This window comes from Osmia lignaria, chromosome 5, assembly GCF_051020975.1.
Source record: "Osmia lignaria lignaria isolate PbOS001 chromosome 5, iyOsmLign1, whole genome shotgun sequence".
Classification (NCBI taxonomy): domain Eukaryota; kingdom Metazoa; phylum Arthropoda; class Insecta; order Hymenoptera; family Megachilidae; genus Osmia; species Osmia lignaria.
This window is the reverse complement of record NC_135036.1, coordinates 7,468,107-7,484,599: the sequence shown is the minus strand read 5'-3', so window position 1 is coordinate 7,484,599 and position 16,493 is coordinate 7,468,107. Positions and strand designations below refer to the sequence as shown.

Genomic DNA, 16,493 nt, shown 5'->3' with positions numbered 1-16,493 from the left:
GCTGGGTGTGATCATCGTATTGTTCGATACCTCAATTTTCCGTACTGTCTCATCTACCCTGCAGTCTAATTACCCTCGAGGCTTACCGAGCGGTTTTAACATCGCTGTACGAGCATGTACGAGCGATATGGAAGAGAGAAATTGGGGGACCGTGCGTATAGGGTGAGAGGGAACGAGAATACGATGAGATAAGGTCAGACGCGAGTGGCAGATTTCACGAGAAATTTATGGTGTTTCATTATGGGGCATAATTATCGTCAGATCACCGAATCGTTGAATGCTTTATAATATTTCAAATGAGACTAAACGCTATTATTTCGATTATTCGATCACGATTCGAAGGATAGAAAATATTTATTATAATAATAACGATGGTTTCGATGGATACAGAATTCAAGGAACGCTATTGGGAATTGAATAAACGTGTTTTTTTTTTGTTTTTTTTTTCGAAAATCTTCCGAGTTATCGCGAACGTGACAACGTGCGAAATAAGTGAACAGCTCTCGAAGGCTGAGAGGTAGAAAGGGCGCGGCGCAAAGTAGGCATCGAGGGGAGTGAATTTTGTTTACGAAACGCTCCGAGTAAAAAGGACAAAGGGAGGAGAATGTTAGAGAAAAGTAACCAGCAGGAGAAAACCACTCCAAGTACAATGTTTCCCTCTGTTGCGGCGGAATTTGCCTTCGAAAATATCGTTTAGATCGGCTGGGGGTTGCTGGCAACGGGGTGGCCCAAGGAAACGAGGAGATGGCGGATGGAGAACGACACGCTTCCACCGATCCTACAAATACACTGTCTTTCAAAAGCAGATTATCCTAACGAATAGACAGAAACAAATATTGTACCATTATAACATTAAGGAATAAATAAATAAATTCCTGTAGTACTTGATTTTTTAATTTATTACCCTCTGTCGTCATTTAAAAATTTTTAATTCGATCACCTAATGATTGATTTCTGAATAAAGGAAAAATAATTTATCAAAAATCTGAAGTACCTGAGGAGTTTTCAAAGAAGCAATACTTTATCATGATAACGGATGAATGATTGTCAGTTAGCAGATACAACAATGAACAAATACTTTTGAGAGGCATTGTATAGAGAAACGAAGAAGAAGCAGAGCCGAGTGAAAGTGAGTAAGAGAGGGTGAAAGGGGAGCGGTAACCCGCGGGTCAGGTAACCCTGGATTGCCCATTTCCAGTTTACTGCTAATTCATTCAAATTGTATTTGTTCCCAAATATACATTCTATTCTCCGGCTTTCCTCCTTCCATTCGTTCCTACATTGAACTGAACTCGTGTACGTGTACTGGAACGGAATGTACACACGTACGCTAACCGGGAATACACGAAAATCGCGTATATCCGCTTCGAACACGCGAATTATTCGAAACACAGAGACGAGGAGGAATCCTATTTTCGTTCCAACATTTTCTTCTATCGCCTCTTTTTCTTAGAAAATTTTTTACAAGTACAGAAGATGCCACTGATCATCGATAACACAAACTACATTGAATTAGATAAGATTGGTAAATTATTAATCCTAAGTCATTTATGCTCAAAGCCAATTGCAATTTTTTCCAAATAATTATTTTTCTCAATTAATTCTTCAAACATTCAGCTCAAGGAATGATTATATTAAAGTAGAATCCTCAATAAGTATCCCAGAATTTTTCCAGATTTTTTGAAAGCCAAGAACTGGAGGAAAAGTCAGTCCTAATTGGACTTATAATGAGGGCTAATTGGAAAATATATTTTTCTTATCTAAAAAAAATTCCAAGAGATTATTTATTACGGTGATCGCACGGTATTTGCCTCTTTCTTGCGAAACAACGAAAGGGAAAATTTATCGAGCACGGATGAAATTGCTGGAACAACGGAAGTTCGCGTTCCAGGATCGATCAGATTTTAGTCGCGCCCTCCCCGAAAAGGGCGACACGCTCTCACCCGGTTATTAATTCCGGCGACTCTCTTACGTCACGTATCGATTACGTACACGGAAAGTCTCTCTCGGCTGGTACGATGATAACCCAAGGAAAGTGGATAATGCAGAGATTGAGTTCGACCTGACTTACGTTCGCGGGAACTATTTGAAAACTACTTCGAACTGTCGGATTAACTGAAAGTATGTGGCGGTGAGGATTTTTATCCAACAGAGAGGTGCATTATTCATGGGGTAAGCAGCAGCAGCGTGAATTTTTTTCCCCCCGGGACTAATGCAAAGACGCTGCTTTCCATTTCCTATCAGATTAACGGGGGAAAAAAAAAAACACTGTCAACCGATGAAAACGTCTAAGATTTTCATTCTTCAAAATTATATTCACTTTTTAAAACAGCTTTCAGTTATACTTGAACGTTCATACTTTATTATCAAACGAGTTTAATTCTCTGATGGACTCCCAGACTCCGCGGTTCAATGATTAACTTTGATCTTTAGTTAAATTAATTAAATAATTTAACTAAATTAATAAAGGTAGACCTTTTATGTCATCGAATGATTTCAGAAATCCTCCATTTAATATGTCGCAATCTAATTACTCAAAGAGTTTCAAGTTCAAAGTAGAAACACGGTAGCAAAGTGTAACTAGTCGGTAGAGAATAATTCAAAGGAAGTTTAAGTACGAAGATACAAGCATAAATACAGTATCAGTGGGTACTGGACTAACTTCCAGCTTAACCTGCTAATAGACTCGTCCATATTATAAGATATGCGAAATCTCAATTATGTATGTGCGAATGAGTAAGTATGTTTGAGTTTAGTTCTGAATCAGCATACAAGTGAGACTGCCAAGTTATCTGGGTAAAGAGTTGCCGGACTAACTGTACAAAGTTAAGGATTATTCAGAGTAGGAGAATGTACTGGATGTTTCAAAGCAGCTATTTTAATGAAAATAAATTCTAATTTCAATTTACAACCAAATTCACTGCACGACATTGAAATTTAGAACTTGATTCTCCATCTGAAAACGAAGCAATAAAATTTACAAGGAATATCGAGGAATCTCATCAACGTTTCAAGAAACGTTCAGGAGCATCCGTGTACCATGTGTTCGAGAATGCTTCCTCCGTATTATTGGAATATAACGCAGAATAAAAAGGAAACGGCTCTAAAACGAAGCGATTCCTTTATTCGCGTATCCGAATGGGGATACGAGAAAAGGGGGATGGTGAATCGGGAAATAGAAAAATTCGTGATTCCCAAGTGTTCCTTATCGGCATGGTCGATCGATGGAAAGTCATCGTGATTCGGTTAGCATAACAATACTCTTCTCGACACAATTCTCTGCCCTGAGTGGACGGCGTCGAATCAATCAAAGGCACGTTCGACGTCGCCAGAGAATCGATCCCACGAAACCACCTGACAATCCATATTTCATTCTACCACGTGCTTCTCCTGGGGTGCAACCCAGCCTAGGTGTAACCCAGTAGATGTACTGGATTAGGTATACCCTTAGGTAGATAGAAGAATATTCTACCATTCTTAAATCTCGGGAGAATCTTAAGGATTAGGACTTTCTCCATGGTCCGCCATTCGAAATTTAATATTAAACGATCCTCAAAATCTAAATAATAATGATGCAGACATAAAAAAAGCGTTAAGGAAGCGATAATTAAATGAAAAGAGCATCGAGGCATATTTCTCTTCCTTTGATGTCAGGGAAAATATTTCGAAAGAGCAAGAAAACGACGGTAAATCCAAGACTGTTCCCGTGTTTCCCGATATTTCACGGCAGGCCGAGTTCCAGCGATTTCCACGAGCAAAGTTCCATGCGGGAAGTTAAGCGCCACGGCGTCCTTCAATTTCGGTTTTCACATAATTTATCCTGGCCACCGGTTCCGGCAACTTCCATCGACCAAAGTTTTCCCCTCGTTGAAATTAGTAGGTGTCCCGGCTCCACCCTCTCGCTCCCTCTTTGTTCTCAGACATCCGTCTGTTGACATTCTCTCGGAGGAAGACAACGTTTTACACGGCCGTTCTGTATCCGTGTCACGAAGCGACCACGATGCCCAAAGAAAGTGGTAAACTCGTTGATCTTGCCTCTTTTCGAGGATTAACGTTCCACTCGAGGCGAACGCGATTAAACCGGCAACGTTTTTCCTCGAGTTTCTTCGAAATTGATCAACTTCGATTACGATGATGAAAATAATTTGTTTCATTGACAATCTCACTTTTGATCAACCGATAAAATCATTTAGGTATAATAAAATAAAGGAGAACTCATTAAAATCAGAGTCGATCGGGTCGAGATGGAAGAGATCCCCGCGATGATAGAAATAATCGAAAATTCCGTGGAATATCAGGGATGCCAGATGTACCGAAGGCATCAATAAAATATTTACTCGTCGTGGAATTTCATTAGGCAAATTCCGTGGACGACTATCTAAGGCGAAAGAATCGTGAAATAATTTACACTGGATCCTTGCTACGAGACAATAATGCCGGGCTAGAATTGAGTCGACACGGATGCTGTTGGAATATGCGAACGAGCCAACGGGTAGAGTGCATCGCTCAATAATTCACGAGCAATAGTAGATCTTCGAGACGAGAGTTCTCGCCTTCCCTTCTATTCTCTGTTTCCACTTTCCTCAAAGCCTCTCGACTTTCTTGTCAGTCGCGTGCCAACGATTTTTGATAGGTTCTGCACCGACTATGCATTCCTACAGGATGAAACAAAGGATCGTTTCAGAAAGACCGCTGTTCCTTAACCCTTTCATGCCCAACCACGCCTGTACGTCTCATTTAACCCTTTCATCGGTGAAACGGTTCACGGAAGTCGCGTTAAAACCGGGATATTTCAATTCAACAATAGAGATTCTTTGATAAATCATTTCAAGATTTTCGTTGGCTGCATTGTTTAATTTAAAAGTATCGCATTATTTTCGTAAAAGTTCATTTAAAGTTTCGATCCCGCAGATCGATTGGTCGACTTTCGTTTATTTCATGTCGCGAGCAAGTTTAACCGGGAAAATCTATTCCTGTACGTGGCGCACATAAATAAGAAAGTTGCGAAAGTTAAAAACTTGAAAGCGGCGAATGTTGGAGGAGTAAGAGCAAGCCGGATTTATCACCTCGACGTCTCGCAAGGTGTGCGAACCTTCGTTTTCCACCCCTCGATTTTTGTTTATCGCGCACCGTCAGACGGACTGACGTTCGGCTTTGAATTACGCGAGAATTTACAAAACCAATAAACCAAAGGCTAATGCCTTTCCAATTTCTTCCTGTTTCCCGATCAAATCTGACTTACGCGTCGCCGATTGACTTTTAAATTTGATGAAATTTTTATAAATTCCGAAGGTATGACTGAAATTGAAAGTTGAAACGATGTATACTCTGTTTGAACATTACCGATGGATCTTGTGTTTTAATGTTAAAATATTTGGTAACAAATATCGTGCCGGTGGATCGATACAGGGAGAACGATACACCGAATAAGCTTTAATATTGCTGATTGAAAAGCTGAATCGCTGAATGGCTAGTCTATCCGGCCGATGATTTCTCTATGAAAACGTTCTCCATCCCCTCTGTTCAAATCTCGGTTTACCACCGTAACCACCAAATATTAGCTACAGAAATTCACATTCAACCTGCCTCTAGATACATCTTGTAAAAACCATCATCTTTCTTTCCATCAGCCCCCTAGAAATTTTTTGCTCGTCAATTTTTCCTAATAAAGGGTGGAATAAAATTGCCAAGGAAATCTTTCGAATAATTCTATACCTTTGATTTGCGAGCTTCGAGATATAAAATTAATTTGATTTCGAAAATATTTCCGAAGCGTTTGATAAAAGTTCCAGGAACATCCAGCATCGATAAGATTTAATAAATTAATAAATTATAGAAAGTACTTGAAGTAATATTCCTCTTATCGTGTCCGGTAATTGAATATTCGAAATTGATTCCCTGGAAATCATAGCCTAATGAGAGAAAATTTTATTACAAATTGATGTTTATATTTGTTTAATAACGTGTTGAAATTATACAAAACTTGTCCAGAGGATTTCTAAGGAAATATTTTCTGTTCCAATTGATTGGAAAAAGTTCCTCTTTCAATTGATTGGAAAAAAATAATGAAGATACATATGGACACGAAAAATCTAATTTGTAGGTGAACTCTGTTAATACGGTAACACGGCGTCGCGTCGTTTCTCAATCAGGCGACAAGAAAAAAACGAATGAAACATAGCAGCAGCAGGAGGATGGCAATGGCGAAACAAAAACCATTTTGTCGCGATAATTTTCACCGCCAACGCATTTTACTTGTCGGCCGAGGGAAAAAAAGTGAGCTGACCACGCGACGAATCACCATGGCAAATGACAATTTCGCGGTGCAATAAAGTGCCGTCGAAACGCTTGGAAAAATTGCATTTAACGTTCAACGAATTCCACGATACATTCAGGGTGTTTCAAAAGTTAAACGATCAAACTTTTCTGTTACATTTTACGAGAAGAAAGAACGAAAAAGAGATGCACAAACATACCATACGCTCTTTATTAAAAAAGTTATAACAAAAGCATTGTTACGCAAATGGCGTTTGCTTTTAAGGAAAATCAAATTAAATACTCTATTATAGAAGAAAAATATTTTTCCAAATATTTTTTTTTAGAACACGAATACCAATACCTGCGTTCTCTACAAGCCTCCACATTTGTGCTGTTAAATTAGATTACTGGTTGAACCGTATTGATTCTGGATTAACTCGGAAGCTTTCCCTTTATTCCCTAGTAACGGCACTGGCTCGGCATAGTCTTCTGCTACGATTGTAAACATCGTGACGTCACCGGGAATAAGGGTGGATACCGATAAATAGGCAAAGATAATTCAATAAAAACGACTTAGATTGCTTTCTTCATATTTTCAGATTGAAGATACGGAAGCTCTAACTTCGCTTTTTCTTTTCCCTCGCAATTTCTCTATACAATACAGGACACGAAGAATAGAGTTACCTCCTTATTACCGCAAACCCTTCAATCCCAATCACGTAAACTTTCCACCGCTATCATAGCGGGGAACATCTCAAGGAGACGTCTGGTCGGTGATCATGTGGAAATAGATAGCCGATCGATCGTCGATCCAGACAGGCGAACGAAACTCCGGTCCAGAAGGACTGTCCATTTTTATTTCTTTCGTTCGTTCACGGTAGAATGGACAACGAACAAATGGCTGGCTACGTGTACGTGCGCACGACTTCCAGCCGAATTGGCAAGCGAATACTTTGCAGCGAATGCAGATTTCGCGAACCATTTGTCAATCGAGCCGGTGCCGGTGCACGCTCCTACGACTGGGGGACACTTTAATCGACAATCATTTACTATCCCCCCCCCTTCAACCGCCACCCTTCCTAGCTTTCTTTCTCTTTTCTACCTATTCGCCGTCCGCTACCATGATTCCTCCCAGCAGACTCCATGTCCCACCATCCGTCCACCCTCGTGCCCTCTTTTGCCCCTCTACCCGTGGACAGTGTCGCGATTAAAACGCCATCTGTTGATAGTGGCTACCTTCGACCTCTCACCTGTATCCGATCTTACTCTGATCCTTTTTTCTATATCATTCTTCGTAGGGAAAGGGTTAAAATTTGATGAGGCAAGGGGTTCAGGATTTCCATAGGAAGTCGGTGGTAGGAACTACGTTATAGGTTATAGTAATTAAAAATACCACCTCAGGGTGGATGGTAGGTATAGGTAGAGGAAACTGTAGTTAAACTTAACCCAGATCCATTGTAAGAGCATTGAACAGTCCCTATGCTCCTTGGTAAACGAGGGGCATGAATGTAACATACGATCTCGAAGTACAAGCTGTCTGATAAATGGTTGATGGATAATAGAGAATTTGAGAGAATGGGAAATTATAAAGGAAAGGATGTGAAACAGATAACGGAGGTTCGATCGGGAAATTATTCATTGGTTATTGAAAAAAATGACAAACACCTGCAACCATTCGGTTCGATAAATACACATGCGGAACGTAACGCGAAACCATTCCGCGATTGACATTTGTTATCGAACAACAATCGAATGACTTCTCCCCGTCGAAACATTTATCTTCCGATAGAGTGACGCGACGCTGGGGTTAATTTGCACCCACAGCTCGAACGTCTACTACTGTATTATCACGTACAAATGATCGACCCTTCCCGTCGTCCCTTCACGAAAATACACCGATCTATATTGTAATTGCAATGATTTGAATTTTCAATGAATAATAATTTTTCTACGCATTTGTAATTATTTGTTCGGAAGGTTTTGAATAAAAGATATGAAAGATGAATTTAATTAAAAAATTATTATCAAGAGAGAACAAAATTTAGAATATTAAGATTATTTATCAATGGAAAAATACGTAGTTAGTATTTAATTATTTTACGCTGCGCGGACATTATCTAAGATAATTATTATTGAAGAAGAAAGCGATACTCCGTTTCAAGAAAAGTAAAACCGCAGACAGAAAACAAGGTTAATGCGGTGACTCGACGAGAAAGCTGATACGCTATATCTTCTGCTAGTTTTCCACATCGTTACTCCGTTCCCAAGGAAATTTTATCATAAAAACGGTGCCGACTTTCGCATCTAGTTCAATTTGCTTGATCAAAATCAAACTTCTCGTCGATGTTTCAGGAAAGAAATCTTCCTAACACGGAATCGACTAATTTTCTATCAAAATAAGATGAAGTGTACATAAAATCAGGAATAATTAAAAATAATTTTTAGAGGAACACTGTAAAATTTAGAAAATAAGAATAATTGAAACTAGGATTCTCTCCATGGTCCGCCGAGGGTTAAATCCTGAACCCGGTCATCGTGGATCAACGCTCAAAATTCAATGCGACTCGTGTGAAGGAGAAACAATCGAAAGAAATAGGATGTTACGAAGAGGGAGGCAATTCGAACAGGATAATAAGATAACACTGTCGCGGTGGAAGGAAGCCAATACGTAAGACGGTTCTCCGGTGCAGTTTTCCGCGCCGTCAATCAGCTTCCAGGAGAAACTCATTGCGAAGGAGCGGCACGGATAATAACGTCTTCCCAGGAGACCAACCAGTAATAACCGAGTGGCGGCTGGAGATTGGGGGTTGCCAGTTCAGGGTTGAATTAGAGAGGTGGAGGGTGACCGAACCGGGCTTCTTGAAAGTAACAGCAGCGTCAGTAGCCAAGCAGCGGGCAGAAACAGGGTGCTCTGGGTGTGCCGTTCCCTCCCCGTACAACCGGTATCATCCCTCTCTCTACCGTGACGCCATGGATGTCTGGGTGGATGGAAGACCACGTGGAACGAGGAGGACGATGGTCGAATGGTCGGGCTTGGAGAGAAGCAAACAGCCGCATATTGCCCTCGAAAACTACCACCCTACTAGCACGTTTTTAATAACGCCCTTACGTGACTCCACCCCTCTGCTCCAACGTGTTCACTCGCAGCCGATACGCCCTCCGCGTTATTTTCACTCCGCGCTTTGCATACGCCGCCACCGTTGCGAAGATATTCGTCTGGATAACGCTACGCTACACCTAGTTTTTTACCTCCCTATTTTTGCCTATTTTTCTTTTTTTTCTTTCTTTCAACAGACCGACGCGCTGTTTCATCGCGACGTCTATCTCGTGAAATTATGCACTTTGAATAGTGTGGAGGAAATTAATTATTAACCCCTCAGACCTGACTTTGGTACACTATAAATATCACAAAGGATAATAATAATTTAAAATAAAAATTTGCTAGCCGCGTTAAGGAATTACGGCGGACCATGGAGAGAATCCCAATTTCAATTATTCTCAATTTCCAAATTTTGCGCTGTTCTTATGAAAATTATTATTGTCTTTGGCACACTATAAATATCACAAAGGATGATAATAATTGAAAATAAAAAATTGTTCTATTCACGTTTTGATGGGAAAAATCTGACCCCCTTAATTTCTAAGAGGACCTAATAGGAAGAACAAATAGCTCGTTTTGGATGGTCCCATTAGCAGCACGTCTTATCGTATCTCCCTCGAATTTCTCGTAGCGATGGCGAAAAAATTTGTACGAAATACCTTTCTAATGGTTCGATCCTCACATATTCAGTGGGACGAAAGAGAAATACGCGACCGTCTATTTCCATCTCCCCCCGCTGTTTGTCGGTTCCTCCACATTTTCTCGCCGCCCTATCTCTTTCTTTCTCGTTCGCCACGTCCTCCCTATCTCGTCCCCCGAAACTCGTAAAAGAGCCATTCGTTTGACTTACGTCGTTGCCCGTTTGTTATTACACCGCTCGTTACAGAGTCAATTCTGGTACTCGTATCCGCGTGTATACCGTTCTTTATGGTCGTGTCTACGAGGAAGAAGGGGCTCGAGGGGGGTAACATAGAGGTCAGAGGGAAGAACCGAGGAAACTTCTCTTAAAGCATTAAAATAAAAGGGTTCGAGTTCCGTTTGAATGCCTCAAGTGGCGAGATGGTAAGTTTCCTTAACGTGCCTCTTGTTTTGGTAAAGGAATAATTAAAAGAAACGCTCGCGTGTGTGTATAAATAATTTCAATTCTCGAGAGCCTCGTAGACTTTACGCAGGGTTTTAACGTGCCAATATGAACCCTCTTTACAATCTCCAAGGGTTAAATGAACTTTTCACAGGTAAGTGGACAGGGAGGAAGTTTCGTTAGAAAATTTTACATCTTGGAGGCAATTAATTAGAGATACGTAATAATTTACATAATAAGAAATTTTTCCAAATTTTACATGGGAGTTAAGGAAACGGAAATAGAAATTGGCGAAACGAGTAGAAAATAGAACATAAGAGCGATTGAAACGGGTAGCTTGATAAACGATGCATAGACATTTCCCCGCGTGCCACAATATCCATTATGCTCTGATACAATGGACCAGATACGTCGTTTAATATACAACGAACAGTCATCGCCATTGTCGTTATACGGTAGAAAGTAATTAGTTCATTGTCTGAAATAAATTGCCCGCCGCTCGACACGCGTTTCGTATGCTAATAATTAATGAACGTGACAATGAGAATCGAGATCTCATCGCGCGTGTCTCTTACTTTGCCCGTCGACGATTGTCCATGAAACTTCGCCACATGGCCAAACTTCATAACAATCGGAATAATAGACTCGTAAACCTGACGCTTTTCGCTATTTCATATTCACATTCCAGGATTCGCGAGGTTCGTTCAACGGCTTCGAAGGTGGATCGATTGAAAATGAAATTGAACGAAAGAAACCGAGTACGTTTAAATAATTAAGTAATTTAGATGTCACCGGTGGAAGTTGGAGATACGTCGGAGCAGATTGAACCGATTTCTCATCCTAATTTGTAGCGGCAAAGTTTGAGAACGGTGGGGGACGGAAAATTTCCTCGAAAGAGGGAAAGAGTCGGGTAACAAGGGACGAGGATCGAAAACGACACATCGACGAGGACTCGAGAAGATAGTTTTCCCTTTGTCGCGTCTCGCCACACGCTCCAGACGGTCCTCACCGCCGGAAATAAATTACCACTCGAAATCTCCAAAAGCCTTTCAAACCCCCCGTACCACTTCCTACCGTTCCGAGATCAAGAAGTCGCGAGGAACAATTTTATTGTATTTCTAAGCCCTTCGTTCTGGATGAACGAACGTCAACGGAGGGACAGAGTGGACGAGGAGGAAGAGGAAGCGAGAACTTTCGAATCTCGCACGATTTAAACTTATGAAAGGCGGAAAGACGGTCTAATATGATTGTCGAGGCACCAAGTGGTCGATGACGGCGAATAAAAGGAGAAGAGGTTTGGACAAATATTTGGGTTTAACCCTTTTTCCAGAAAAGTGAAGGAATAAAATAAACGTCTAATAGCGTTCGAGGGAAGAGTCGAAACGATAGTGGTTTTAATCTGGTTGCCAAAAGCACTGTAATTGCGAAGAAAGGCAGGAAGGAAAAGGAAAAAGGATTAATACGAACCGTTTCGTGCTGAGACGAAGAGAGTTCAAGACGAGCTTCCGCTGCCTCGTTTCCACGGCTGAAATGTACAGGACAATGGGACACCCTTCGAGGGTTGACATGACCGAAAGCTGCGGGATATCTCGATCGTTTCCAATACCAGCAGCCAAATACACTCGATTAACAAAGCCCAAAGCTTTTAAAAAAAATACTATCACTAAGGTTACGATATTACATACGTATTAACACCTTCATTGCATATGCAATCAGACATATTTAAAAAACTAAAACTATTAAAGAAATACGATCGATTAATTTTCAAATTTAAGCCCAATATATAACAATAATAATATGTACACTCGAGAGAAATGGTGATGCCTCGAGTCCCCACCTTTCTCCTTAGGCGTTCGCGAGGAGACTGAAGATGGAGGGGAGAAGGCCCGATATATATAGGTCTGTGGCCCCCCACCACTTGCGTGTAAAAGTTTACGCGGGAAAATTTGCGCGACCTATACTAAATTTTAAATGTAATAATTAAAAATTATATTACTTTGTTTCTAAATCACTATTAATATTAATATCGTCTAAATTAAGATTCTTAGAATTCTGATTTGATCGCGGATATCAATATTACCATTTTTGTCTCCGGGAAAATAGGAAATTTCGGTTCCAGTGGAGTTAAAGTTACCGATAGACGAGAAAAGCGTGGGTTTTCAAACTGCATATAGGAAAAAGAAAAGAATCCGAAAGGGTATTCGTGCATAAGAGGCTGGCGTAGGAGCATCCTTGCGGCAGAACAGTATATCATTCATGAAGTGAAAAATGTTCAGCTTCTATCCAATTCTCCCTACTTCAGGGCTCGCGATAAGAGTATTACCGGATGATATATCGTGGCGCGTGTTTACACGGATATTAAAATTATTTAATAAAAGTTGTCTAGACACGGCCCCTCCTCGATTATTAATACCGTAATAAATAATAAATGCAGTGTCGATTGATATCGTTGCCCTCTGGTTTTCTATTATTATCAACGAGTTTCAATATTTTTATTTCAATGGTAACTTTTATAAGGTACAAAAACCTTACAAATCTAATTTAAAAAATTCATAAAAGAACCCTAGAAACATCATCAAAACACTCGAGTTTGATTCTCATATTTCGAACTCTCATCTTTACCTTCTAACATCGACGAGGGTAATTGTACCTATACATCGGTGGTTTAATCAAAAAGTGTAATTTCGCTCTGCTACCAGGCAGAAACCGCGCCTCGTTTCGCGAATAGTTGTTCAGGAATAAACAACGAAACAAAAGGAAACATTGGATGCAGGTGTACGTTTTCCTAATGTTAGGAAGCTCACGGTGGAATCGAATGAAACAAGTTCATCGGTCGAATTAAAATCGTTGGTAACCGAGAGGAACGGGTTCGATCTCTCCCCCTTATACCATCACGGGTATCACGATCTCACGTTCCACGATAAAATGAGGCGAAGTGGTAAAATCACGGGCATTACGGTGCACCCTCAAAGAGAAAATCACGTGGGAGACATAATAGGAATGTAGGTACCAGCGAAAGCACTATCCGCGGAATTTTCAAACAACATAAGTTAGCCAGATATTGCGAGCACGTAGAGAACGGCAGGCAAGAAAGTGCTGAATCCGATTTCGTCATTATTTTATTTCGGCCGACGCTATCGGAATATCCGGATGGCATCGAACCACTCTGTCCACGCTTTCTGTTCTTCACCCCTTCACGAACAAACAGGACAACGTCCACTTCGTATTAACCCGTTGAGTACCAAGAACTCAAATGATTCAAGGAAGATATTAGAAAAACATCTTTTCGAATAGCATTAACCCTTGAATTAAAATTGGGGCTCTCTCCGTGGTCCGTCGCGCCACCCGAGTGTTAATACTATATAATAGGATTTATAATTTATAGAAGCTTGAGAAAATATGCAAAAAGAAATTTAAAAATCTGAATTCTAATTTAAACAAAAATGAAGCAAATCGAAATTTCAACCCGTATATCTTCTTTTTTTTACACATTATATATTCCTACATGCAACTTCTCTGGATTCTACATTTTTGCACGTTGCTAAGGATTTTTTTTTCTTTTTGCTCGTACATTTCAACTTCAACGGAGAATGAAAAAGGAAACGTAGAAACATTTATTCCAAAATGCAAACGGAAAATTCATTAAGAAACACTTTTTCTAATTACTTTCCTGTTTCGCTGAATCCTCCTTTTTCCTTTGAATACTTAACGAAGTGTGCAACACTTTCATGTATATCCAAGTTCGAATTAAGATCGGGTTAAATAAAAAGACGGTAAACCCGAGGGTGTTTATCCGATCGTCTATAAACATTGCTTCGTTTACACATGCTTTGATGGAGCGTGTAAAATCACAAAGGATCGAGAGGCGCGTTTGCTTGGAGATGAGAAAAATAGAGGAGGAAGGAAGGAAGGAAAGAAAAGAGGAAATTCGAGTTGTGCGGTCTTTAAGCGCTGGAAAGCGCGGAACTGTTTTAAAAACTTGGTAAAAGTTTTATTCCCGTGGTGTGTTAAACTCTTCCCGGGAAACTTTGCGCACCTGTACCCCCTGTAAACTTCTTTATTGAAAACTATTTGTTGTGTTTTCCAATTCGTGGCCGGCGGAAGTCGTAAACGAAAAATTATAAGACAGACGCCCGTTTCTCTCGGCGCAAAGACGAAATTGAATTAATCTCTCTAAAGTATCGTTCCTTGCAAAAAGAAAAAAATACAATCTGAAATTAATTTATTTTGAAACATTTCAACGGGAAGGTAATGGACTTGAAAAATGCCGAACTCGTGTAAAATGTTTCATTAATTTATAAATCACCGTTTAAACGGATAATTACTTTCAACGTATTCGAATTTCCTGCTGCTCGATATCTGTATGCAATTGAATAAATCCCCCTGCTATTCCCCCCTCGGAAAGCTTCAATTAAGTGAGCATAATTTTGAAGAATCGTCGAGAGGAAATGATCGACCGAATGGTAAACAATTTACATTTCATTCGGCCGCGCAGTCTCGAAACGGTAAAATGAGTTACGCCTGACGTGCCATGAAGTCCGTAATAATAATAATAATAACGAAGTTAATTTCCCATGGACGGATCGTTAAAGCTCGACAAACTGTCGAGCATGCTCGAAAACGGTTCAGGCACCAGCTGTAATCGGGACAAAAATAGAGAGAGAGAAAAAAAAAGAGAAGAATTTGAAAAACAAAAACGGTTGCCACTCCACCGTGAGATAATGATCGCGCGTGGTACATGCTCGTCGAAAAGGACGCTCGCGTTTGCCCTCGTTTCGTCAAATGAGACATTTCGAAGCGTTTATTACGAGAACTATCGAAGTTTCGACATTAAAATCCCAGCTTTTTCCGCGGGCTCGCTCGTTACCAAAATTCAACAGCATAAGCGGCCTTAATTGAAGCGCGAACCTCGAGAATTCTCACCGACCACTCAAACTCTGAAGCGATCGTTGAACTAATGAAAACACGTGACCGAATACAGAACGATTCAAAATACGTGTGCAAGATTAAAAAAAAAAAATGAAAATTTCATCGGGATTAATTTTTCCCTTTTCTATCTTAACTCTTTCTTTCTCACGCGACTTAGAACCGTGGCTCTCTCCATGGTCCGCCCATCCAAGAATGAAAAATCCAAATACCCGCGAGAAATAAAAGTCAAAGGGGTTTCCGATTAAAAACAAAGAAATAAAAAAAGAAAAATGGCGTAATTTTGCGTATCTACCGCGTGTTCCAACCTTTCCTCCTGTTATTGCGTTACTTTCACTCTGTATTTCGTCGGGCACTTTATGCACGCGTGGCGAAGCAGAAGCGAAGAGAAATCTATTACTCTGCTGATAGATCGTACACACCAGATGGTTCTTAAGAAGCAAAGTGGAAGAAAATTGGATTTTTTTATTTATTGCAGCGGCCCGTAGAACGGCGCTATATTATCTGGATATCGTTCAACGAAACAACCGTACGATCCATTATTTCAGCCACGGTTTAAACTGCCGTTAACGACTTTTCGCGCGAGATCGTTACGCGAAACGCTCTGCTACGCAACCGACTTTTTTTTCTTTTTTCTCTCTTTTTTTTATTTTACACTGTTCATCCATACCTGTTTATCTGGCTAGACCGTGGTAAAGCAACCAGTATCAGCGTTAATTGCTGCGTTATCATGACCTGTTGTACGCTACTTCATGCAACTGATAACGTTACGTGTGTACTGGACTTACCTGGAACAGAAAGATAACAATGTGTTAGATAATTGTTACGATGTTTGAGTGGAAAATAGGGAAACGACGGTGATAATTGTAATCTATTCGCTTGATTTTGTTTTAGAAATGAAGAAAAACGGAAAATTTGAAATAATACAAAACAGCGATTATTCTAAGTTGAAAATTAGTCAGTTATTTAAAATAAATAGTAAATATCAGTCCTTTGACTGCAGAAGATAGCGTCGTGTTTGTGTTAGAGAAAAGAACATCCGAGGAAGGATATTTCTTTCAGGGTCCAGCGCGAATCGTGGACGCCATTGGAAGGAAACGCAAACAGGCCGCAAACGACGTCCTTACG

At 40.3% G+C, this 16,493-nt stretch overlaps 1 protein-coding gene across 19 annotated transcripts in view; it reads right to left on the bottom strand.

The window, feature by feature from the left end:
- Positions 1-16,493, bottom strand: part of LOC117605080 (protein muscleblind) — a 215,735-nt gene that overhangs the window by 114,292 nt on the left and 84,950 nt on the right. For 2 of the 19 annotated variants that reach the window (XR_013062153.1, XR_013062156.1), the window contains one exon: positions 16,036-16,153. The exons of 16 other annotated variants lie outside the window; for them this stretch is intronic. Coding sequence is in view for 1 of the 3 variants with exons in the window: in XM_076688229.1 (XP_076544344.1) it covers positions 16,150-16,153 (4 nt within the window). In the remaining 2 variants the exon portion in view is untranslated. Of the gene's footprint in view, positions 1-16,035; positions 16,154-16,493 lie in introns of those variants that run through there. One more of the 19 variants, XM_076688229.1, reaches the window with a different exon arrangement.